This window comes from Cynocephalus volans, chromosome 3, assembly GCF_027409185.1.
Source record: "Cynocephalus volans isolate mCynVol1 chromosome 3, mCynVol1.pri, whole genome shotgun sequence".
NCBI classification, from domain to species: domain Eukaryota; kingdom Metazoa; phylum Chordata; class Mammalia; order Dermoptera; family Cynocephalidae; genus Cynocephalus; species Cynocephalus volans.
The window spans coordinates 72,127,065-72,152,900 of record NC_084462.1 but is presented as its reverse complement, the minus strand read 5'-3'; the positions used below and the strand labels follow the sequence as shown (position 1 = coordinate 72,152,900).

Sequence of the window (25,836 nt, the reverse complement as noted above, 5' to 3'; positions counted from 1 at the left end):
GGAAGCTGTTGCTGGATCTTAAACAAGGTAGTGGCTGGACAAGGCTACACTATGATAGGCAGTCAGGCAGACGTCAAGAGAGTCACACAGGGCTGATCTCTGCCTGTGACTGGTGGGCCAGACCCTCTGGCTGAAACTGATTCAGGAACAGAAATGTCCCAACACTCTGGCTCTTCCTGAAATTCCATGAAGGTCTCTAGCCAAAAGAATGGGAAACCGAGTTCAGAGCCTGCAGCTTCTTGGCAGCATGTCACTTGTCTCTCTTTCTACACCTTCTTTTCAGTGTCCTTTCTGTCACTATCAGGGAAAATCATTAGTATGCTAATCTAGCTAGCCGTCATTTTAACACTGACCTTTGCTAACCTGCTTTTGCAATTTCAGGAACTATGTTTGACTTCTCTAAAAGTAACCTTAAATTGTAGTCTTGTAAGAATTCCATAGCTGTATCCTTCACTCCTTCTTCTAATGAGGTTATGACCAAATGCTCATTATAATTGCTTTAGACTCCTTTTAATTTTCAAGCTTATTAATCATAAGAAGAGTTATTTAAAATTGCATAAATTAATCTTAGATTAAAAGCCCATCAAAGCCTCGAAACAATTAAGAATAAGTAGGATTTCCCTGGGGCAGCAAGTTTTATTTTAATATTGCAGTCAGGTGGATATCAGAACCTTGAAGTATGGTAGTGATTAATGTATGCAAAATTTAAATGAGATTTTTTAAATGGCAAATCTAAATCACATATTGACCTAACTGTAGGCTTTAACTGCATTGTTTGTCATATATTTAAACTGTTTACTAATCAACATTTTAATTACAGCGTGTACTGGCAGAACCTAGGACAGATAAAATCTAGCATTTTAAATGTTGTTGCAAAGTCTGTTATCCAAAAATAATGAGACTTATTGGGTAAAATGGGGAAATGAGAAAACACAGAGTAAACTTACTTGGCACAGCACAGTCCTAAGGCGTGGGGACTGCTCTGGATACTTCTCAGCCCCTATTCTCACCTTGAGATTCTGCTGGTCTGAGGCATCTACCTCTCCATGGAACTGCAGTTGGGTTTCCTTTGAAGTTGATGAAGTTGATTCACTTCTCATTAGGGAACTGTTTCGCTTTATGTGTTTGAGCCCTGGTTGCCAAGCATTATTTACTTGAAGAGTACTGATGGTCCCTTTCTTGACAATGGTTCGACTTAATGATTTTTTGACTTTATGGTGGTGCAAAAGCAGTAGGCTTTCAGTACCCTCCCAGACGTAGGTTTATTGGGAGGTAACCCCATTGTAAGCCAAACAGCATCTGTATAGCCTGGGGGCCCTCTCCTTTTATGATACGGACATAAGATGTTTCCAGAAATTTGATTTGACTTCAGCCAAAGTTAGCGGCCTTTTGTCGTCTTCCCCCCACCCCATCCAGGATCACTGCTGGGTTAGGCAGGCTGTCCCCAGGAAGGTGGCCATAGGCTGCATTAAGTTTGGAAAGAACTGCTCTATTTTACAAATACTCTTTCATTATTGAAGGTAGATGGGTAGGAGGATCACCTTGAACAAAGAATTTCACCCCATGAAACTTGAGTTCCCATGTCAAGGAAATAGCGGCCAACTTAACTGTTTCTGTTTTTGTGAAAATCCAAGTAAGATGAAGCACATAAAGCATGTAGCATAATAGGTGGAAAATAATGGGTCCTCCCAGAAATGTTTATTGCTGCCCTCATCGTTTATTTCCTAAAACTAATTTTTAAATTATGCTTAAAAATTCAAATAGTACAGAAGAATATATAATAAGAAGTTAGTCTTCTTCCAACCAACCCCCCCCCCAACCACCCCCAGCATGGCCGTCAGCCCCACTCTCCAGAAATGAGCATTGTTAATAGTAGCTTGTGTATCCTAGAACCTTTAATTCTTTTTATTCTGCACCTTGCTTTTTCACTTACTATATCTTTGAGATCTTTTCATATCATATAAAGGTCTACCTCATTCTTTTTAATGGCCACTTGGTATTCCGTAATATGGATGTACCACATGTATTTAACCAGGACCCTGTCATAGAACATTTTGACTATTTCCAGATTTTTGCTATTAAGACAGTGACTGTATATATATACATCTTTGTGTACTGGAAATGGGAATACCAGTTCTTCCCCACCTCTTCTGTTACTAAATTATCAGATTTTAATCTTTACCAATCTGATCAGTAGTAAAATGGTATCTAGTTGTTTTAATTTGCATTTTTTAAATTAAGTATGAGAGTAAACACTTTTTTAGATGTTTACTGGCCATTTGTATTCTTTTTCACATCCTTTGCCTGCTTTTCTGTTAGATGTGTTGTCTCTTCATCTTTTTGAGCCTTGATTTCTCCATCTAGAGAGTGAGGGGGGTGGACACACAGTCTTCAAAGCCCCTTCCTACCTCTACATTCTGTGATCCAGGCCCTGGTGTCCTCTGGGCAGCTTTTATGCTACCAAAGGTGCTGGCTGCCCATGACCTTGTCAAGCCAGCGTTGAGGTTGCATAGCCAGTACCTGGAGTAAACTACAAGAGGGTCATTTTCTTCTCTCTTTGGTTGTGTATCTTCCTTCTTCTCTTAAAAAAAGCTTGAAAATTGCAAGGCAGAGCTGGGATTAAATTTCCTTTAAAGCTGCCTGTAGACATCAGAAATATTTATTTTCTCTATTTGTTTTAAGCCTGGGAAGACTGTGTGGTTTTCTCAACACTGTCCTGATGGAGCCCTGACCAGCAAGCGTGCAATGCCCCTAGCCCTAATGTGCCATTAATGATAGGTTAATGTACAGTATAATGTTTTGAGGACTACGGGTTCATTACACTTCTGAGTGTGAGGTCTTTCCACAGAGCGCCCAAGGTCCCATTGCATTATATCATGCAATAAAAATACCCTTTTCATATCACACACTAATAAACTGTATTTGAAATGCTGTCTGCGGGCACTGCCGTCATGTCTGTAGGCTGTGCATGAGTGCAACAGTTGGCATTCCTTTTTTCTATTTTGTATTTTAGTTACTTGGAATTCTGAACCCAGGAGAAGTCTTCTCATTCTTGTTTTGAACGGGGAGCATGTTGGGTCTTTAAGCCTGAGGCTCAGAGTAGGGGCTACCCACTGTGCAGTGAGGGTCCATAGTACATGGAGATCAGAATCCTAATTCTCTACTGCCCATCCCCCCACCCTTGTGAAGCTGTCAAGATAGGCTGATCACTTCAAAAGAACTGTGTTCCAGTGTCTGCTGTACTTAGTGCTCACATGTGTTAGGTGTTAAAAAGCTTTCCTTAGAAAAGGAGCGTAATAAGTACTGCAAAATTTAGACCATTGATAGTCATGACTATGGAACTGCCTCTGTATCGGCCTCTGTGCTAGGAATTTTGCACACACAATCTTCCTGTGAGGTTGGTGCTATTCTTATTTGACAGAAGACAAAGTTCACAAAGCTAGGGGGAATAAGCTGTGTTGTAGAGAATGAAATATACAGGACTCCGGAACCACTAAATTATTACCCGCCTACCTAGACAGAGCCCCTCACACCATAGACAGTCCACCTATGAGAGATCAGAGCTGCAGCTGGGCTGGAGCGAGCATCCTCTTTTCAAAGGCACATAGCTCTGGTACCCTTCTTAATTATTCATACCTTCCTATGAATTGGTTTAATCTCAACAGTTAGAGTATTTAAGAGAAGAGTATTTAAATTTCAAGGATAATTAGTTTTTCTTTTATGGGGTATATGGGTTGGACTAAACCTTTTGTTTTCAGATGTGGAGACTTTCAAACACTTGGGTAAACCACTCAGGGGTTAAATCTCTCAGGTAACATTGAAAAATGTTACCCTGTATCATGAAAACCAGAAGTGACAAGTTCATTTAAAAAGCCTGGTTTGTCATTGTTTATCTAATTTTTAGAGTTGACACAGAAAATTAAACCAGCTGACACTCACTCTCTGACCGTCTCTCCAGCTCATTTCCCTGGTCCTTTCCTACCTGACCTTGCAACTACAAAATGTTCCAAACCCCCAAATATAAAACTTCCCACTGAGTTTCTGAGTTGCCCTGCAGTCATTCCAAGATTATGTCATAGGATGTCATCTCTAATGTTATTAAAAAAGCAAGATGAGGTTATAAATCTGCTCTGTGAGGTATTTCTCTTTTTTCCTTCTGCTTTGACCATAAATCTTAGAAGTAATCAAACTCTGCAAAGGAAGCCAAGATAAACTTGGGCCCTAAGTGGCCCCATATGTCTTTACTGAATTCAGAGCATCAGCAGGCCTGTCTGCCCCTGTAACATCACATGGTGCTTCGTGGTGGACTTTACACAGAGGCAGCCAGGCGAAGTGAGAGCTTTCACTCTATGTAATGCTGACGCTCTAAAACTCATATGGCAGCACATCTTTAATCCAGCATCCTCAGTGAATGAGTTGCTCCATATAAGGAAACTATTCAGATAACTGAAGCATATTCTTTGTAAAATCAAAACTTTAAAAAATGACAAGTAAGAGGTTTTCTTAAACATGCTACACACTTCTCTATCTTGAACAGATTATGTGCATTTTGCTCTTTTAAAAAATTTCCTTAGATCATCCTTATGAATGTTGTCTATTTGCTGTGTTCTGTGGTACCAGGGTTTCCTGGCATTAACATGTGTGGGGCCATTTGCCCATACAGTGGTTGACCCCAAAACAGATTTTGTTTTTGTTTTTTTTATGAGTTTTGATAACAGATGCCACTTCTTGCTTCTGTTCTTGTTCCTCCCTCTAATAGCCCTGCCCTCTTCCTCTTGTATTTGGCTACTTCTTTTGTTCTTTACATAAGCTTGTTAGAATTAAGTCTAAAATGTGAGAAAATTGGTTTAAATAAATCCTTGAGGGACTAGCTGAAAATAAAGCATTCAAGTTTTAGTTTACCTTCCAGATTCTTAGTCTAAGATAAGGGTGTCAAATTATAGTGGCCCATAGATTTTAAAGTGCCTCTAGATTTGCAAACATTTTACTAAATAGGAAATATACAACTTGATGATGTTTTATATAAATGTCCAAGTTTGAAGCAATATGATCATTTTGCTCTTGAATCGGTGTTTAGGGTGGACTTCAAATTATTGAGGTTTTGTTATTTTCTGAAGAGAGCAAGTAGCCATGAATGTGCCAAGGAATGTCCTTAGGCTCTAAAAACCGGATTTAGATCCAGGCACATAGAAGCCTTTCCATACATCCGTAGTGGATTTTATTGAATTAAAGTCCTCTGGTGAATTGAAGCAAGCTTGTAACTAAATAGCTTTGTCTTTCTTAACAATGAAAACAGACTTTGGTTTCATAAGGCTCCGCAGTGAAAGCAGCCAGCTTATTTGTAACCAGATAAAGTGTGCTCCCTCAGTCATTCATCCTGTGCATGACCAACGACACCACCTCAGAAAACACAGGTCACACCATTCAGTGCCACAGAAAACGCATTTCAGGCTTCCGTACATTTAATTTTCTCCAACATTACCTTGCAAACCACAGTAAATCAATAACAGAATAGTTAAGTACCACAGGTTCTTTTTGTTTTGTTTTAGGAAATATTGCTCAAGGCTAAGAGTAGGTGCTATTGATGATTTTTATTTGCTGCTGGGATGCAAAATGATCAGAATTTTCAAATGGTTTGCTTCCTTTTCGTGGACTTCCTTTTTTAAAAAAGGAGGGGGCAGTTTCAAGTGGAAAACATTGGTTGCTAATAGCAGAAACTAGAGTAACTGGCAGTTTTCAATCCTGTGTCTGGTGGCTTTGGCCTTTGTTATGCTCATATTTAAAATTTTTCAAAGGGGCTGCTACAGCCAGCTCCCTGGAACCGCATCCCAATAACAACAACCCATTCCATCGAATTGAGTAAGTCTCAGATAACTCTGGGACATTCTAGCTGAAAACGGTTAAAAAGATGCTTCATTTAAGGTTTTTTATCCAAAATTTTTATGTTCAATGTTTTTAGCAGTTTTTTCCCTTCTTTGTTTCTTGTTGATTTGATAGCATCAAAAATTTTCCACCTTGGCTTCAGTCTTCGTCTGAATGGTTTGTTTCTCTCTGTTAAGAAACTAGAAAAGCTATTACCAAGATGGATCTTAAGGGGGGTAGCAACCTTTACTTCGTTGGATGCTTCTTGAAGTAAGATGAGACAGTGGATCTGATGTGCTTTGGGAGATTGAGAGTGTGATACCAGGACTGGAAACCTATGACCTGCCTGCCAGGGGTGCTCGTTGGCACCTTGCCGGCCACCATCATGATCATCCTTCCCACTTCGCCATCAGCGTCTCACAACTCCCTCCCTCTGCTGTTGTGAGTTTTCTCTGCATTTTCAAATATGTTGGCCTCACATCATCCGTATGGTATGCTGTTACTGTTTCTTAATTTTTGTTGGATTCATGGTTATGTATCCTTTGTTCATTCCTAATGGTGTTTGTGTCTTCCCTTTACTAATTTTGTAAAGTTTGTGTGCTCTACTAATCTTTTTCAAAGAACCAGTATTTTATTGAATTTTCTCTATGATATCTTCCTATTTAATTCCTTTGTGCTCTTATCTTTATTATTTGCTGCCTGATGTTTTCTTAGGATTTACTTATTCTTTTTATAATTTAGGGAATTGGACACTTAGCTTATAAATTTCCTATCTATTTTCCTAATATATGCCTATAAAGATATAAATTGCCTTCTAAGTATTGCTTTAGCTGCATCCCACAAATATTTGTATGTAGTAGTCTATTGTCATTTAGGTCTAAGTAATTTCCAATTTCAGTTAGGATTTCTTTTTTGACACATGAATTATTTAGAAATATTTTTTATTTCCAACTGTTGAGAGATGTTTTGTTATGTTGTGATTCTTGTCTCATTTTAATGCACTGTGGTCAGAGAACCTAGTCTGTTTAACATCAGATCTTTGTTATTTGTCGAGACTTCCTAGTATATGGTCAATTTTCCTTTCCATTATTCCCTCCTTACTTGAAAAGAATGTATGTTCTCTAATTATTGAATGCAGTGTCATATATACATCCTTTAAATCAAGTTTAATTTTTTACTCAAATATTTTGTAGCGATTCTAATTCCTACCTGCTTTACCTATCAATTTCTAATAGAAGTGTGTTGAAATCTCCCACTGTTAGTGTGACTTTGTTTCTTCTTGCAATTCTATTAGTTTTTGCATTATATGTTTTAAGGCAGAGATGTTAGGTACGTATGTCAAAATATTACATCTTCATTTTTACATGTCTCTTTTATCTTTATGTAATGACTCTCTAATATGTTTTGCTTTAAGTTTTATTTTTGTCTGGTATTAATATAGCTATGCCATCTTCTTTTGCTTAGTATTAGTCTGGGATGTGTTTTATTATCCCTTTACTTTGTGGGTTTTTTTGTTTTAAATTAATCTCTGCATTTTGTTGATACTTTCAATTTCATCAGATTCTCTTGATTGGTTTAATCATTTATTATTTATTGATGTATTTGAATTTTTCTGCTATTCTATTTTATACTTTCTGTCTACAATACTTTTTTGACTTTTTTAGTTCAGAAATTAGTTTAAATGAAGCAGCTGAAAGTGTATCTTTTATCTACATTGCTGAAATTCAAATTTAAATGCATATATGAAAAATTAATGAAAACCAACATTGGAGAAAAGGTCCAAAAACATTGGTATAAAAATTATGGAAAAAACAATAATGCATCATTACTAGTTCAGAATTTTGTTGAATTCATGAAATGAAACATCTAAAAGTACATCTTTCTTTTTTTTTTGTGGCCCTTTGCCAGTTTCTCACTAGCTCCCCTTCCCCTCCCCCTTTCCCATCTCTGTTCACCTCAGTTCTGTTCTCTCCTTTTGAAAGTTCAGTGGATTATTGTAGTTGTTTCTTTCTTTCTTCTGTCTCCTTTCTCCACTCCATTGGAGTAAGGTTTTTTTCCTTCCCTTTTATTCTTTTCATTGGTTTAGGAATTGTATTCTGTTTCTAGCCTCTAAATGATTGATTATCCCCAAATTTTTAGCTTAATTTAGCAAAACTTAAGGTTAATCACTGAGTATACCTTCCTCCAAACAATACTCAGTGTTAGGATCAAACTCTTACCTTTATATTAGGTGGAATTAGCTTCAACTGCATATAATCAAAAACAAACAGCAGCTTAAAAAGACAGGGAGGTATTTCCCACTCATAAAAGAAGGCAAGAAGTAGGCTGCCCAGACTGCTTTGGCAGCTCCTTCTATCTTATGAGCCAAGAGGCATTTGAGCTCCAGCCAGCAGGAAAGAGGAAAGGGAATGGAAAGGCTTACCTTTTTTTTAAAGATAGGATTTCTAGGAACTGGCACACAGCATATCTGCTCACATGGCATTAGCCAAAACTAGCCACAAGGGAGGTTGGGAATGTCGTTGCTTTGCTAGGTGACAGCATTCCCTGCTAAAATCAGGATCCTATCACAAAGGAAGAAGGAGGAAGGGATACTGAGAGGCAACTAACAGTCTCCACTCCGGACATAAGGCCTTTGAGAGTTTCTGACCACTCTTTTCCTCTTCCACGTCATCATGGTCCAGGATTTCATTGTCACCTTGTTTTTATTAATTTTTTTAACCTTTTTTTTTGCCTCTTGAAACTTGAAACAAGACTTTAATAAATTTTCTCTATGTGTGTGTCTGAGTATGTTTCCTTACATTTACAAATTTGTTTCTATGAAATAATTGCTTAGATGTAAATATACTGTATTTTTGCAGTGAATAAATATTCCCAGTCTGCTTTCTAAAATGACAGTGGACTATATCATTATCACTTGAAATCCTAGCAACACTTTTAATTAATTAATACTTAAGATTTTTGTCCTTCTAGTAGGTGTAAAGTTATTTTTAATTTTAATGTACATTCCTCCAAATACTAATGCAACAATATAAAACCTATAGGAAATAATTTCCTAGAAAATATTACCAATATTAAACTGATAAAATGAAAACTTAAGTAAACAGTAACATTTTTAAATTAATGATTTATAATTTCTCACTTACAAAAGCAACAGATAGTTTTATTAATATTATTATTATTTTTTTTTACATTCTGTGATGTTGTGGAGCAGTTGGGGGTGAGAGGGAGAGGAGAAGGGGGAAGGAAGTAGGGTGGGAGGAAGAGAAGGGAGAGGCAGGGTTGATGCCTGTGGCACCCCCCGCTGCCCCAGCTCAGGATCTCAGGGCACTGCCTGCGGCAGTTCAGTGGTCATCGCTGGGCTGGTTGTGGGTGTCAGGGGGCATGGCTGAGGCCTCCAGCCCTCCCACCTCCCTGGCTTGGTGGCCCAGGGGACTTCTGGTCCTTCTAGGTTTTATAGGTGTTCTTTGGTGATGTGAGACCTTTACTAGTTAATATCAGACTTTGTCTCTGGTTGTGGGTACTCTGTTTTTTCTTTCAGTTCTGTATTGGATCATTTGCTCTTCCCATCACTTTAACTCTGCACAGGAGCTAATTTGTTGTCCTTTGCTTACTTCTAAAATGGGGGAACTTCCTGTGGGGACCAGCACTTGAGCTCTGTGGTTGAGCTAAATTGCTGCTTTGCTGCTGATTCCCTAGGGAAGGCTTTTTGTGCAGCTCAGGGTTTTTTTGTTTGTTTGTTTTTTGGTTTTTTACCCACAACTTCTTTTTTATTGTGGTAAAATAGATACACATCAAAAATACCATTTTAACCATTTTTAAGTGTGCAGTTCAGTGACATTAAATACATTCACATTATTGTGCATCCATCACTACCATCCGTCTCCAAAGCATTTTCATCTTCCCAAACTGAAACTCTATACCCACTAAACAATAACTCCCCGTTCTCCCCTTCTCCCAGCCCCTGGTACCCCCATTCTTTCTTATTTATTTATTATTAGCATATTCACTGTTACAAATCATACTTATTCTTTTTGCCCCTTATCTAATCTCTCCCCTTTCCCTTCCCTCCTTCCCCTCCCCCCTCTAATAACCATAGACTTGTTCTCTCCATCTGATAGATTAACTGATCCTCTGTTGGTTTGTTGCCTAGATGATCTGTCCAGTACTGAGACAGGTGTGATCAAGTCCTCCCCTATTATTATAAATCAGATGCATGCAGCTCAGGTTTTAATGGTTGACTTTATAGGTACGCCCAGGTCTCATGAGATCTGGTAAACCTGCGTTGTGTAGAAACTCCAGTCTGGGCCTGAGTCTTTTCAGCAAACTGCACCCCCTACAGTCCTATATTCCTGACCAGTCTCCACTGAGTGGTCCTGTTCTGATTAAGGGGCAAACCAGTTGTCCTTGCTGTGCTCCAGCGTTCTCCCAGTGGGCCCATCTCCCCCACTGCCCATGCTGCAAACACTTTCCATGGGACAGGCCGTATACCAGACCCTTGCAATGACTCACTGGCCTCTGAATGGCTCCTTTTTTTCAGTTGTTTTGGCTCCTCGCTCCTGTGTGGGTCCACAGGAACCCTATTAGTGGTCTTGCTGGTCTGGGGGCCACCAAGACCCTCTTCTCCCCTGCTGCCTCCAAGCACCTTCATCTGAAGGGCACAACTGAGGCTTTTGCCAGCTCCTGCTCCGTGCACTCAGCAGCTCTGGCCTTGAAGCAGCCAGGGCTTGAAACAGTCGGAGGGTTCTTTCTTTCTCATCGTGGCTTCTCCTGCCTTTGTGAACTCCATAGGTCTCTTCTCCTCTTCCCCTCTTCCCCTGATCTCTAGCAGCCCCAACTTGGCTATCATTGCTTTTTAATAGTTGTAAATTGGTTGGTTTATGGGAGAGAGTTATGCTGGGTACCGTCTATTCCGCCATTTTGACTGGAAGCCCATCACCTTGTTTTTAGATCTTTACAATTAGTTGTTACTATTGTTGTGGTTTTATATAGTTTGTGCTTCTTTAAATTTATCCATATGCTTACCAATTACTTTGTCCCTCATTGCTATTTCATCCTTCTGCCTTCTGAAATTTCTTTTACTTTTGGAAGTACATTAAGAGTGCTATCATTTAGGGTCTATGAGTGGTAAAACAGTCTTTACTTTGCCCTGACTCCTGATTGTTTTTTTAATTGGGTTCAGAAGCTTTGTTTGACAATCTCTCTCTAAGACCTTGGAGATACTCCATTGTCCTCTGGCTTCTACTTTTGCTAGTGAGGATCTGCTGACTGCCTGATTGCTACCCTTTGTAAGTAATATGTCTTTCTCTCTAATCTTTGGTATTCTGCAGTTTCAGTACAATTTTTCTAGATCTAGATTTTATTATATTTATTCCACTTGGAAATTATTGTGATTTTTGAATCTGACAATTCATGTCTTTCATTGGTTCTCAAAACTTTCAGCTATTGTCTCTTTGGATATTGCCCTTCGCCTATTATTGTCCAGGTTCTTATTCTGTCTTCTGGGCCTTTGTCTCTCACATTTTAAAAAAAAAAATTTTTTTTTTCTCTATCTACTTTGCTCTGGGTAATTTTCTCAGGCTGTTCTTCCAGCTTATTATCTCTCCTCAGCTATATCCAGTCTTCTGCCTAGCTCATCCATGGAGGGTTTGTTTTGTTTTTTCCAGTGACTATATGTTTTATATCTATAAGTTGTATTTGGTTCTTTTCATATCTCACTGTTGTCTTTTTTATATCTTGCTCTTCTCTAGCGTTTCAGTTTCTTCTTTTATGTCTTGAATTTTTTCAAATGTACATTTTCTTTTTACATTTTCTTTCCAATTGTTTTTCTGTTGTCTCAGTTCTGAGAGTGCTGATCTTCCCGTGTGATGTGTTTGCTGACTCTTGTCCATTGTCAATAATTTCCTCACATGTTTTAGAGTTTTTATTTTAAGCTTATACTGAGTGGGGCTTATTACTCTGGAAATTCTTAGATTTTAGATGTATGGCCCCCGAATGGTTTTCTTCTGCTTCTGAGAGGCATTTCATAGTATCACTAGATCAAGATCAAGATCAATGTTATACTCATATTAATTTATCAGCCTGGGGTTGTCAGACCACAGAGGAAGTACACTGGCCCCCAAAACTGCATAAGGCTCAGCTTTGTTTTTATATTTCTTGGTTGACTTCCCCTCAGAGCCACCTTCTCTTCCCCTTTGCTGATAGGCAGACTTTTTCTAGGTCACCCCTTTTATAGTCCCAGCTTTGTTCAGGGGCTCAGTTCCTCAGGTGGACCTCATCTCCTGTTTCTTCTTAGGTCTTAACACTTCCAGGTCCCACATTCCTGGAATGAGTAGCTCCCCTGAGGGCCACAAGACTTGCTCTCACATTCTTACGATTCTGGCTCTCAGTTCTCCCTTCATTTTTAACACCTGTGGATTTTTGTTCTTTCTTATGAGTTCAGCTATGCTTTTAAAAATGATGTTCTGTTTTATCTGGCATGGCTGGGGGGTTGTAGAGGGAGGGCCTTTAGGCTACCTTAGTCTCTCACTGTCAGAATTATTCAATTCTATTTTGTTCGGCAAACCTACTGAGCTTCCACTGTGCACGCACACTTGCGCCCAAACCCACACATGCCCCTCAACATCCCCCCCCACATACGCACACAGCCAAGATCTCAGAACTTAAATATCAAAACTCAAGAGGATTTTTAAAAAAGGGCAGGAAAGAATCCATGCTTCTGAGCACTGTGTCTTTAAACTTCCATCACCACATTACCCAAGAGATAAACATTGGACATGCTACAGATTCAGCCTCTCAGACACGAGGCCTCAGCATTATCTGGAGCAAGACTCCCACTGTCCTTCTGGCACCCTCTCATCCTGACTCCTCTGGGCATCTTCCCAGCCCAAGACTGTTTGGGGAGCCAGCAGGGTTACTGACCCTGGCCAGTCCTATCTGAGGCCCCTGCCAGGCAGCCCCGTAGCTCTCCTTAAACAGCTCTCCAGCAACATTGTTCTGCCATTCACGTGGGTTAGTTCCCTTGGACACAAACTCATGAATGTCGGCGTGCTGAGTGTTTACCCAGGGCCTGCTGGAGTCATCCTGGGCCCCTCCCCACACCACACTACACAGGTCCTGTGGCTGCTCTGTAAGCACAGGCCCTAGAACAACTCACAGAGACCTCTGGAAACATCTGTTCTCCCAACAGGCCATTTTCTGGCCAATTACTCTGCATAGAAACACATAGATCTGCTCAGATGAAAGGTAGAGAGCTCCTTGACCCCCATAGATGCCTGTGTACTGTCTAGGATGACTAGAGGTAAGCAATTTACTGCTAATAATTGAATATTTGGGAGAAAACTATTTTTGTAGCAATTGTGAAGAATAAACTTGGGAAGGTTGATTGAAATGACATGTCATAGCTGCAAACCATTTGTGAGGTCTTAAAAGAAAATGAAGGGCTGAAAGGGAACTCCCACCCCAGCCATGAAAAAGCTTTAGAAACTGGAGGCTGAGAAAGCACATTCTCAGAACAAATGTCTTGCATTGGAAAGCTCTGCAGCCGTGGCATTTGCCTAGGTAAGCTGGGCTGGGTGGACAGGCAGACTCCACACCTGCTGTACAGATGTAAGGCTTGTGCCCTCACCCACTGCCGCACCCCCAATAGCAGAACCCAGCGGCCTGCGTCCTATGGGGAGGAGTAACAGCCACTCTCACTCTGCCCAGGGTGTGTCTGTGGAGCACCGTGTGTCAGGCAATCTCATTTGGTCCTTACATCTCTCTCCGGGAGGAAGAGAGAGCAGGTGGTACTCAGTTGGGGTGAGGAGTTCAGCAAACAGCTTCCCTGTGTTCAAAACCAGCTGAGAAATAAGACCCGGAAATGACGGGGAGAGAGAAGCAGCTGACTTCTGTAAAAGTCTGGATTGAAGGATGTGCTTACATGGGTGGCCCCAGTGGTCTTGCTAAGAACCTGCCCACTGAGCCCAGTCAGAGGTGGACAGCTGCAGGCTTCCCCTCAGCTCCAGAGCCTGCCTGGACGCTTACCATGAGAGGGCAGGCCAGAGCTCCCCTCCCTGGGCAGAGGGTCAGGATCATTCTAACAACAGAACATAGAATGAGGACACCAGGGGAAGGAGGCTCCCCTTGTAGTATGGTCTCTTGTGGGTGAGGCACTGGTGGTCTTCCACACCTTCACAACCAGCCAGGAGAAGGTTTTGCTACCCCACTCAGGGCCAAGGGGAGGGTCTTTATCATGGTGCCTCAGCCACCTCCTTCCCCGACTGCCCCTGTGGATTAGCCCGGGCATGCCCTGCCTGGAAGGGAGAGCCACCCCCCAGGCATGATTATGATTTATTATCTCATGTAATTAATATTACAAGGGTGCCCACTGCCCTGCCAGTTGTCGGCAGTTTAGCAGACGTTGAACATCTGTGCATCCTTCCATAAATTATTTATCTTCTCTAATCTGAAATTTTCTTCTGGGTAAGTAGGGATTAGATTGGTAGTTTTAAAACTTTGACAGAGGAACACTTTCTGTTTGTAGAATTAATGCAGGACCTCAATATTAATATTAAAAAGAGTGGTTTTTAGCATGAATGTGTTGGTATTCATTGCAGACACTTCTTTACAAAGTCATCCATGAGACTCCTTTTGAAGGACACAAAACTGAGACTAGGGGTCACAGGAGACAGTCACAGTCATATCTACATCAGCATTCAGTGTATTCCATGTATGGTCTCAGCTCAGTGTCAAGGAGATCCTGACTCCCCGGTTCCCGTCTCAGTTTAGGCACCCGGTACAGATGTAGACACTTGGAAAAGGAATAGCAGAAAAGCTTTATTTCAAAGTCTAGTCACTGACAGTAACTACCAACTGTGCATGTGAATAGCTTATGGTAAATATGTAGGTCAGACCAGAGGTACTCAAAGATGACAGGGACTGACACCTGCTCAGAAACTCAGAGCAGCCTTGATCCACTGCACATCTTGCCTCGCATCACGTGGCTGACCACCGGGATCGGGCTCGGCAGTGTACCTGCACAGTTTTGCATATACACAGTCTCAGTGAACATCACAGCCCTGAGCTTTTGCAAGTGACCAGTGCACTGCAACAGCCCTCCTACTTGTCAGCTCACACATAAGTTGAGTAATATGCACAGGTCTAATAAGCGGACTAACCTTCCTCCAAGAGCTGTAAAAAAATAACATCATAATGCAAGGTAACAGATCACCAGTATTCATTGTAACACTCTGAATTGAACATAGATGAGTATATATGTTGTCTTTTAAAAACAGGTTTTTAAAAATGTAGTTAAAAATTTGAATCAAACATTTGTAGAACCCCCAACACACCTCATACCCTATGGCTCCACTAGTCTCTGTGGTTCCATCCATCCTAACACCCCCTCTGTTATTGCTGAGAAGGGACCAAAGGCTTAAGGCCCTGCCAAGAGGGCTGGAATCCTTAAGGGAGATGCATAGCAGGGCTCACAGGTCCAGCAAGGAAGGGTGAAGTGATGGGCAGTGGGCTGGCATTTGGGGGCCCCTCCAGCCTCTCAAATGGCCTTTTACAGGCACCCACCTAATTACAGGGCTGCCCCTGCTGACACTTGAGCAGTTTATTGGACTTGTTACTAGTTGTGTACTTGGCTAGGACAGGTACAGGGCCTGGCCCGGGCCAGGCTTACCTGCTTAAACAGGTCCATAGGTGCCAGGCATCCTCTCCCATGTGGCATCCTTGGTGGGAGATGAGGTGCCTGGGGCTCGCCCTGGGAGAAGTCCTAGGGTAGCCTGGGCCTATAAGAGCCTTCTCCCTAGACCTGTCCCCACCATCCCAATTTGTGGTGCTTCTCAGGCTGAGCATCAGGCTCCTGAGGAAGCACACAACTTAGCAGTCAGTACAGCTGACTTTCCTGGGGGTGCTGTGTGATTAGCACTGTCCTGCCCTCAAGTGGCTTCCAGTCTAGGGTTAGGCTAAAATGGGCTCAAATGACGACAGCACAGTGCAGAACAAGTGTGTGTCATGGGGAGGGTAACAAGAAGGTGTGTGGGCAGTTCTGTGGTGGGAGAGGTGGCATCTGTTGGGAGGAGACATGAAGAAAGGCTCCATAGAGGTAGGTCTTAGGCTTGGGGTGCCATCTGCTACTGGTTGTTCTGTTTCTCGTTATTCTTTCTGCCCTAACCTCCAGGGTCTGGTCTCTATAGCCCTGGGGAATTTCTTCAAGGCCACGGGCCTCATTTTTCCTGTCTTCTCTGGAGTCTAGACCCACAGAGAAAGAATGGAGAGCCAGGGAAGCTGGGTTATCAGATAGACCACCCTGCAGAGGCAGTACCGTCCATCCTCCGGCCCTGGCGACACAATGCCCGTGTGCAATCTCTGTGGCCTGGGACAAGTTCCTTAATCTTTCTGTGCTTCAGTTTCCTCATCTGTAAAATGGGGGTAATATTAATGCTTAATAGAATTGCAGAGTATTAAATGATTAGAAGTGCCTGACACAACGTGAATCTGAACAAGGAGGACATAAGTATGCATTTTTCCACCCTAATTTCAGTTTATCAGTTAAAAATTAGGTGTTGAGTGCCCATAATGTATAAGGAACTCAAAAAAAAGTTTTTTTAAACTTTTTTTTTTAAGTAGAAATAGAAAACTCCCTGTCCCTGACCACAGGGTGCACCAGTAGGAGGGCACGCAGTGTGGGAGAGCATCCTGGTTTAATCCTTAACTCTGTCACTTTCTCTGTGACCTTGCCCCATATCATCAAGTTTCCTGGAGCCTCAGTTTCCTCTGTCTATAGAATGGGGGTGCTGGGAGGGTTCACTAGGGCCGAGCACAGCACGAGGCACTCAGCCAGTGGCTGGACACACAAGTGCTTGGTGAAGAGATGCAGACGGACAGAGTACACGGATCACTTTTTCATGCCACTGGCATTAAGGAGGGCCTACTACATGCCAGCCATCGCACCAGGCCCTGCAGCCACACCAGCAACTCATTAAGTGATTCAAATGCGTGATGTTCTTCAGGAAGTTACACGAAGAGAAGAAAGTATGGGAACCCCAAATAGGTAAATTCCTATTTAGGAAGAAACTCTGAGCCCCACTAAGGGCAGACAGTGAGGTGTCACTGAATGAGCACTGGACTAGGAGTCCAGGCCCCTGTACCTGCCTGCACAGTAGGCACACCAACCTCTTGTCCGCCACCACCATACGGGGAGGCGCCGGAGTGTCCCATGTCAGGCCATCAGGAAGGCATCTGAGCACAATGGAATGGGGTGGGCGAGAACCAGGGACGTTAGTTCAGAGGTGTAGGGTCGAACTCTAGCGACACCTGGACACCATGCCTAGGAGGAGGGAGTGTGCAAAACAACCGCAGTTCCTCTTATCAAGGAGCTTGATGAGTTAATAAGTTTTCACCAACGCCCCAGGTTGTGCACCTCAGCCCCTTGGATGGGGTATCGGCACTGGGTGATACCAGCTGTGCTGATTGTTGTTGGCTCGTCTCATTCACTCTCCCTGTGTCCCACTCATGAACCCATACTACCTCTTGCAGTCCCCTCCTTTTCCCTTCATTATGTCTCCATCTTCTGTGGTGAGGTTTTTGGACCATGATACTCCAACCTTCACCAGTTAAATTGTTGCAGTTGGCCCTGAGAGAATGCAGGAAATGAGAGTGGCACCCGCCGCCTGGCCCACTCCCTGCCCAGCTCTGCAGACGTGGCTGCTCACATTCGAGGTAGACAGGTCCAGGGCTGGGGCAGTTGCCTTGGGCAGGAGATGCTCTTGACAAGCAGCATGTCGGTGTCCCAGGAGCAGGAAGATGCGCCGTGCTACGCTTCCGTTGTTCCTTGTAGCCTGGTGGGGCTTCCAGGGCCTGTTTACATCCAGATTCCTGTGCCATGGGTCTCGTGGAGACCCTTCAAGAGGCCCCGAGGTCAGGAGCTTAGCATTGGGAGTCAGGAGATCCATGTTCTGGATCCAGCCCCACCTCTTGCTTGGATGTGCCTGGCAAGTTCCTCACACCGAGTCAGCGTCCTCATCTGAAAAGTAGAAACACATATCTGCATGTGCGCCAGAGTGAGCATGGGGGGCCAGTGGGACACTGGGACCAAGCCTTTGGCAAGTCTCTGGCACACATCGTTTTTCAGTGTGCAGTCTCTATCCATCTCCAGGCATCTGGCTGTGCCAGCTTCTGCTCAGGACTGTGCAGAGCCACCTGGGAACTCAGGCTCTTCAGGGTGGGCCAGTGATTTTTATGCTTTCCCCAGAATTGTCCATCAGATTGTTTTTATTTGCTCATTAAGCTTATGAGGAGTTGCCTGCCTTGTGCATGTACAGGGCTTGAGGACGTCAGTTATAGCCTAGGGAGGAAGAAGAGAACCAGACCTACCAGGGTCCCAGGGGAGCCAGGCCAGCCCTGAGAATGCCCCAGAGTAGAAACCAGAAGACCCAAGTTCAGTCCCAGCTCTTACCTAGCCACTTCCCTCCCTGGGCCTCAGTGTCCTCTTCTGCCAAATGGGGGTGATGGTATAATTTCCCTGCTTCCCAAACAGGACTGATGGAAAGAGGGGGCCTCTGGTGGCTGTCCCATTTTGTCCAAGGGACAGTGCTGACAGAGGTCAGCATCTGGGATGGTACAGGCTCGTAGCCTGCAGCCCCAGTTCCACCTCTGGCAAGCAGGCCTGAATCACCATGGTAGAAGTAAGGCAAAGGGGTAACTGCAACCTGGATACACATTCTCCTGCCTCTGCCTGGCCCAGGTCTGCTTGGGGAGATCCCAGGGCAGTGGGTTTGGTTTATAGAGACTTGGGAGCCCAGGAAGATCAAATGTGACCCTGTGGCCTCCATTTCCCTGTCTGTACAGTGGAGATGATAGCACCCTCCTACATGAGTTAGTGCTTCTTTGGTTGCAAATAACAGAAACCAGCCCCAGTCTGTGAGGAGCCTCATGGACTCTGCAGGCAGAGTGCTGCCAGGGCCCAGGTATAATGGCCCTCAGGGTCTCAAGTGCTGTCCGGACGCCCTCCTGCCCCACTCTGCTTCCCTCTGCACAGCACTTCCTGCTCTCACTCCCCAGAGACCCACTTTCTCAGTGTGTCTGGTCACATGGTGGTCCACGGCTGCCAACAGCTCCCAGGTTCACAGGTCACAGCCCAGGATGCCTAGAAACAGTGGGGTATCCCCTGTATGTCTGTCCTCTCTCTCCTCTCTCTGCCTCCCTCTGTGAGCCCCCTCTCAAATCTCCCTCTCAGGCACCCGCCCAAAACCAATCAACAGTGGCTGAGAATAAAACCAGTGTCCAGGTCACTCCCTTGCAGGGTGGTGTAAAGCTTCAGGACACAACGTGCCTCATCAGCGATACGCAGGAGCCAGAGTTGCCTCTCAGCCAACGAGGGCAGGAAGGAGCCAGGGTGTCCACCTGTGCCCTCGCCCGCTCCCCACCTACCTACCGGGGCACTTGGGCAAAGCGCCTCCCTGCAGCGCAACCATCCGCCCTCCTGCCTGTAACGTGGAGGAAAGCTCCACTCGCCCCTCCTGCGGTTCCGCTCTGCTTCCTCCCCAACAGATGATAACAGACATGCAGCATATGGGCCCCAAAGTCACCGTCGTTCTGGGAAAGTGACACTGCGGTACCCCGGGCTTAGGGGGAGGGCCTGGCTCCTGAGCACAGCTTCTCCTTTGTTCTTCAGAAGGGCACTGGGTCGCCCCTCCCAGGGCTCCTGAAAAAGACTTCAGGAGGGATTTCCTCTACCTAGATAGCAATTTAGGAAAGCAGGTGGAGGGTGGGCATATACGAGGGGTCTTCAAAAAGTTCACAGGAAGGTCTGTATTATCTTTTCAGCTCATATTTCCATGCGCTTTTTGAAGTACTCTGGTAGGAGAACATGGAAGCCAGGTAGAGTCCCTCCTGGCCTCCAACTCCCTTCCCTATGGCCCCTGCTCCCTTGGGGGTCCTGCAGGTGGGTCAGGACTCGCACTGAATGCCATGAGCATATCACAGGAGGCACTCGGCTGGGCTCCAGGCCTGCCTCTACTGGGGCCTCAGTGAGTCCCTGCCCTGGGTGGGTGCCTTGACACCTTCTAAGATGAGTTTCCTCTCTCCCTGCACCTCTGACAGTGTTCTGTGTGCCTCTGAGCTAGACCCGTGCAGCGTGCTCCTGGGGTGGTCATCCTTACTTGAATTGGGAAGGCCAGGTGAGGGAACACAGCGTCAGCCCAGGCTGAGGAAGCCTGGGCATTCTTCCTGCCCGTCCCCAGAGACATCTAAGATCTGCCCTGTGGCCATGCAGCCTCCTTTCCCTGTCCCACCTGGTCCATGACAGCTGAGGTCCAGAGACACTGAGGTCAGCGCACCAGGGCCCACCTCCCTCCTGGCCGTGATGGAAAACGAATGTGATGAGCCCATCACAAGGCCGCGTGGAGCTTCGAGCAGTTTCCCAGGGGCTGGTTGTTTCCCAGGGCTGCAGATCAAGGCTGGGGTATATTGGGAAAGCAGCCCAGGCCAGTGGAGATGGAGGGGGAGCCCAGAAGAGGGTCAGAAAGCCAAGGGAGCGGGGAACCTGCAGCTGGAAGGTGGGGGAGGCAGCAGGGGGCCTTCATCTACCTCATTCTCTCTGCCGAGTCTCACCGTTTTCCATGTAGGCTACAAAGTTTTGGTGAGGGAGGAAGCCACCAGGTGCAGGTTCGTTAGCCAAGAAGCCACCTGGGAGAGGGAGGGGGAAATGCTTTTCAGTTTTCCCCTCACCTTTGACTTGTGGCCAGGGCAACCCTATGAGTGTCCCTGCTTTTTTCTGACCTTCCCTGAGAACTACCCGGAGGCCGTAAGATTGTGAGTGTAAATCTTGGTGCCTCAGGACAGTAGAGGAGGGGAATGGCTATATATAACCTGGCCTGCCTGTGGGCTAAGTAGGTCAGCACCAGAGACAGGCCATGCAGAGACAGTACCAGCCCTCCACAGTCCAGCCCCAACCCCACACTCCTCACCAGGAACCAGAGTGATCTGCACATACCAGCATATTCCTCCCCCTCTTCCTTCCCCTGACACGTTTTGCCTTCCCTCCAATTGCAGATTGTGATTTATCTACAGGAGAGATGTAGACAAAGGAGAAAGCTAAAAGGGATTGACATAGCCCTGACAAGATGATTCTTTGGTCTCTGGGCAGCTGCTGTCCCAGCAAGGTGCCAAGCCTTGGCCGAAGAGCTACTTGGCTGTGACTGGGCTGAGGAAGGGCAGGCAGAATGGAGTTCTCAGGCCTCGCCCTGATGGCGCTGTTGGGCTTGCTGGAGCTGCAGGAAGAGGTACAGAGGTGTGCCCATGAATGCTGCAGATGGCTGGTGCTGGCTCTGCCAGCTGACTAGGGGTATGCCACTGCTCTGTCTTGGCCTCGGTTATCTCAGCTGTGAAATAGGATGACAGCTGCCCTCCTGATCTCACAGGGTTACTGGGAAAAAGAAATCCGATCCAAGCTGAGAATGGGCCTTGGAAAGTGTAACTATGTGCAAAGTCTGGGGAATGCCTTTCACAGCCTACTCCTCTTTCCCACAGGGCCACCCGTTCATCATGCAGTTCAATGACGGAAATGCCACCGTGGTGTCCATGTGGGTGTGCAGGACGCTGGAGGAGCGTCGGAGTCAGCAGGGGCCCCCATGAGGCCTCAGCGGGATGCTGCAAGCCCAGGACTGCTCACCAAAGGGAATGGCCCCCTGTTGCCCATCTCTGCGTTTGCTACCTGCACCAGAAGAGCTTTGCTGGCCCAGGCTTCCCTGCTCCTGCCTTTGATTCAGCGGCAGATGGCCTTGCCTAGGGACCTGCAAGGGTGGCCAGCCCCTGATGGGCAATCCCTCACCCCCTCCGGTCTGGAAGCACTGACTCCGGCATTGGGGGAAAGGGGCGGGGCAGTGAGAATGGAGGCTTTTGTGGCCCCTGCCCCCGTTCTGTTTTCCTATCATTTCTGTTTAAAGGGTCAGGCCCTGTCAGCATCACTGATGGGAATAAAAGTATTACTGCTTTGTGACTGCCTCCCCCATGAGAGTTGTATTGTGCGGTGAATCTGTCCCCAACCCAGGGCTGGGGCAGGCAGGGGTCTCCACCTGGGCAGGGATGTGCGTGACAGTGCCTGCCACCTGTGCCCAGGTACCACAAGTGCCCCGAGTGCTCCCCACAGCTCTGTGACAAGGCCTGCAGCCTAGCCCATTTGACAGATGAGAAACCAAGACACAGAGATACTCGAACCAAGTTCCATGGCAAGGAGTAGTCAAGCCAGGACTAGAGTCCAGATCTCAGGCCCCTTCGTGGGCCCCTTACTGGACTGGAGTTTGCCCCCACACATGTGAGGCCACAGTCCCAGCAGCAACACCAGCTCTAACACACTCATCTGACCTGCGGTGGCAAGGAGGGAGCAGGAGACCAAGAGTTGGAAAAAGGCCCCGGGCGATTCTGAGAGGCCCTTCTACCCACCAGCCCCAAGCCTTGCCACTGCTTCCTCAGCACTGAAAGCTGCCTCCCACTGCCCTAGACCCCCACCCCCAAACCTCTCTCACCTTGGGTGATCCTCTCCACCACCTTCCAGGTAAGTGTGGCTGCCCCCATTTTACAGGTGAGGAACTGAGGCTGCCAGAGGCTCAAGTGTCCACTCGGAGGTCTAAGTGACATCTCAGCGTGTTCAAAAGCAAAATCCTGAGCCCCCCATGCACATCCAGGATCTCCTCCCACCGCTTTCCTGTCTCAGTAACTGGCATCTTCATCCTCCCAGTGCTTGAGCCACATGCTGGGACCCAGCCCTGACTCTTTTTTTCCCTCACACCCCACACTCCACACCCAGCCCGCCAGGAAGTCCTGTAGTCTTTGCCTTCAGAGTACACTGGCTCCACCACTTCCCATGCTGGGCCTAGCCTCCATGGTCTCTGGCCTGTACCACTGCTGCAGCTCCTGCCAGGCTCGTGCTCCCACTGCTGCCCCTGCCCTCAACTCTCCGCACAGCAGCAGTGGGGAGCCTGTTAAAACAGAAAGAGGATCTGTCCCTCCCCTGCTGAGAACCCTCTGGAGTTACCTTAGAGGACAGGCCAAAGGCCCAACAATGGCCTGTGTGACCCTATACAGTCTGCCCCATTAACTCTGACTTCAACTCCTATCGTCCCCCACCCCTACTCTCCCTTTACTTCAGCCAGATGGCCTCCTTGCTGCTCCTTGCCCATCCAGCACACTCCCACCTCGGCCACACAGACAACTACCACCAGAGGTTCACACTCCCCACCAGTGCAGAGCTGGTGCATTTAACGGGCCACGTGACTAGTTCTAAGTGGAAAAAGAGCAGATGGTGAAGAAGTTCAAGATGCAGATGTGTCTTGTCTATTACCCCTTTCTCCATCCTCCTTCTAAATTAAAAAAAAAAAAAAGACTGTGGTGGAAGGTGGGGAAAGCTGAGCCACAAGTGGAAGGAACTTGAATCCCTGAATCACCACATGGAGGAACATGCCACCCCCCAGGAACACCTGCAACAGACTCTTAAATGATCTAGGACAAAACTGTTACGTTTGGGTTTTATATGTTACTGGCAGCTAGTACTGTGCCAACTAACGTAGGCCTTTGCACTTGGTGCCTGGAGCACCCTTCCCCCGTGGGTGCACATGGCATACTTCTACACCCTGCAGACCTTAGCTCAGATGGCATCTCACTGAGACCTCCCTAACCACTCTATCTAAAACTGCAGCCCTCCCGCTCCTGCTCCCAGAACTCATGCTCCCTCGCCTGCACCAGTTTCCTGCATTGCATTTGTAACAGGGTGACAAACCACTTGTTTTACTTATTTTATCTTCTGTCTCCTACCTTCCCCATCCTCTGTTAGAATGGAAGCTCCACAAAGGCAGAGATTCAGGTCTGTTTTTTTCACACCATATCCCCAGTGTCAAGAACAGAGCCTGACCTGGTAGATACACAGTAAATGTTTGTTAGCTGACTGGCCGGAGTGGTGGAGCTATGATTCCCAGCCCATACTCAGTCCAGTGCTGCATGAAAAGGCCACCCTTGTGTGAGGTGTCATTCAGTTTTCCAGGCCAGAGTCGAGGTCATCATATTTATGGTAACACCTTTCAAGGTACAGGCCTCCCAGCTGCCCCTGGGCCTCGAGCAGAGCATCCGTCTCACTGAGCACCTGTCATTTCCCCGGGGCTAGGAAGGTCACAGAATTGGATGAGGCCCAGGTTATGAAGACTGGGCTTCCTGGGCCAGTGCTCAGGGCAGGTAGAGCTGCAGGCAGCACATGTGTGGACTTTCCCAGGAAGAGGTGCTCAGGGAGTGGGGACAGTTTGGGGGCTCTCCAGACGGGCCTGTACCCCAGAACATGAACCGGCCACCACCCAGACTTAAAGCTTATCACCGTTTTGAGAAGACACAACCAGCAAGCCTGTCATCGCCAAATCCCAAGTCAGGGAAGGCAGGAAAATTGAGCAAGCATCCCATGCCAGGCACTGTGCTTAGGGTTTACTCTATCAACTCGTTGAATCTCCGACACAATCCCGTGAGTTAGGTAGGGGGTATTATTATTATTATGCCCATTTTACAGATGGGGAGACTGAAGCACAGAGAGGTCACCCAATTAGTGAGTAGCAAAGCACTGTGTGGCACTCAGAGCCCCACTCTTAACCATGGCTCCAGAAGTCAGCTCCACACACACGAGCACATACACATGCACGTGTGCGCACACACACCCCACCCTCTAGCACAGAGGTTCCTAATCTCTGGGGTGCAAAGATGGCCTATCAGTATCTTGGGAGTAGGGCCCAGGGATCTACTCTTCAGCCAGTTCCCCAGGGATACAGGTGCAGAGGGTCCCCCAATGGCACTGAGAAACACTGCTGTAGGTGGAATGTTGAGGCCCTGGCCCTGGAGACCAGCTTCCAGGGTGACCTCAGACAAAGCTTGCCTCCTACCTGAGCCTCAGTTTCCTCATTTGTCAATGCAGGGATTGGTCTCCCTGAGTCCTGTAGCTCCTCCCAGCCCTGATGTTCCAGAGCACGTTCTCACCATTTGGGACCAAAGACCCTTGTGAGCATCCCCAGAATAAAGTGCACTACCTGCGTGCTCACACGCAGTTTTGTTTACAGCTTTAGGGTTCATGGATCCCTGGTGCCCTTGCCCTCAGAGGTCATGGGAGAGAGGTTCTGAGACCCAGAACAGCGGGGCAGGAAGGAGCTCTTCCCTCTGCCTGGAGAATGCCTCTCCACTCCCACCCTCACCCTGTCCACCTGGCTAATTCCTGCTCTTCCTTTCAGGTGGGCCCCTCTCAAATGGCACCTCCTCTGAGCAGTTTCTTCATTCCCTTCTCTGGGTATGGACTGTGAACCCCTCAAGGGCAGGGATGAGTCTGACTCAACTCTATCCCCAGGACCCGGCCCAGGATCAGCACGGAGAAGGTGCTCTGAGGCATAGGAGGGCCGTAGGGAGGGACGGAGGGATGGGCGCCTCAGACCTGAGGCCCTTAGGACAGCCCCCACCCCAGCCCCAGGGCTTGTCACTGTCCTGCTCTAGTCTCTTGCTCCAATCTTCAGTGCCACTCACTCACCTTCTAACCAGAGCTTCCTGGACACAAAGGCCATTGGATGCAGCCTCAGGCCTCTCAGACCTTCAGAGAAACCTGGAAGGGAGCGTTTCTAAGTTAGGAGGGTCCTTATGGGGACTCCAGGTCATACTGAGACATGGGTGCCTCTCTTCCTGATTTTGCCTTTGGTTTTCCCATGTGGGAAACACAGGATACAGCATCCCAGGGCTTTGGAGATCTTCCAAGAAGGCAATGGGGATAGAGGGAGGGAAGGTTGCACCCTTGTTCCCCAGGTGTGGTTATATACAGGCCTTGTGGTCCAAAGCTGTGTTACCAAGAACCCCCAACCTGAGGCCCAGCCCAGTTGGGGGTCGTCAGGCCAGTGCAAATCGGGCTGAATAGTATAGCCTGGCTGAGGGAAGCTGAGGGTGCCCTGCCTGAAGGCCGAGCACGGGGAGCCTGTGCTT

General features: G+C 46.4%; 1 protein-coding gene across 5 annotated transcripts in view; it reads left to right on the top strand.

The window, feature by feature from the left end:
- The window catches only part of MAP2K5 (mitogen-activated protein kinase kinase 5), a 239,060-nt gene extending 217,209 nt beyond the window's left edge, over positions 1 to 21,851 (top strand). For 3 of the 5 annotated variants that reach the window (XM_063088827.1, XM_063088824.1, XM_063088823.1), the window contains 2 exons: positions 20,996 to 21,131; positions 21,379 to 21,851. In XM_063088827.1, coding sequence (XP_062944897.1) covers positions 20,996 to 21,131; positions 21,379 to 21,407 — 165 coding nt within the window. In that variant the 3' untranslated portion in view covers positions 21,408 to 21,851. The remainder of the gene's footprint in view (positions 1 to 20,995; positions 21,132 to 21,378) is intronic. The other 2 variants (XM_063088826.1, XM_063088825.1) reach the window with 1 other exon arrangement.
- The last annotated feature ends 3,985 nt before the right edge of the window (positions 21,852 to 25,836 follow it).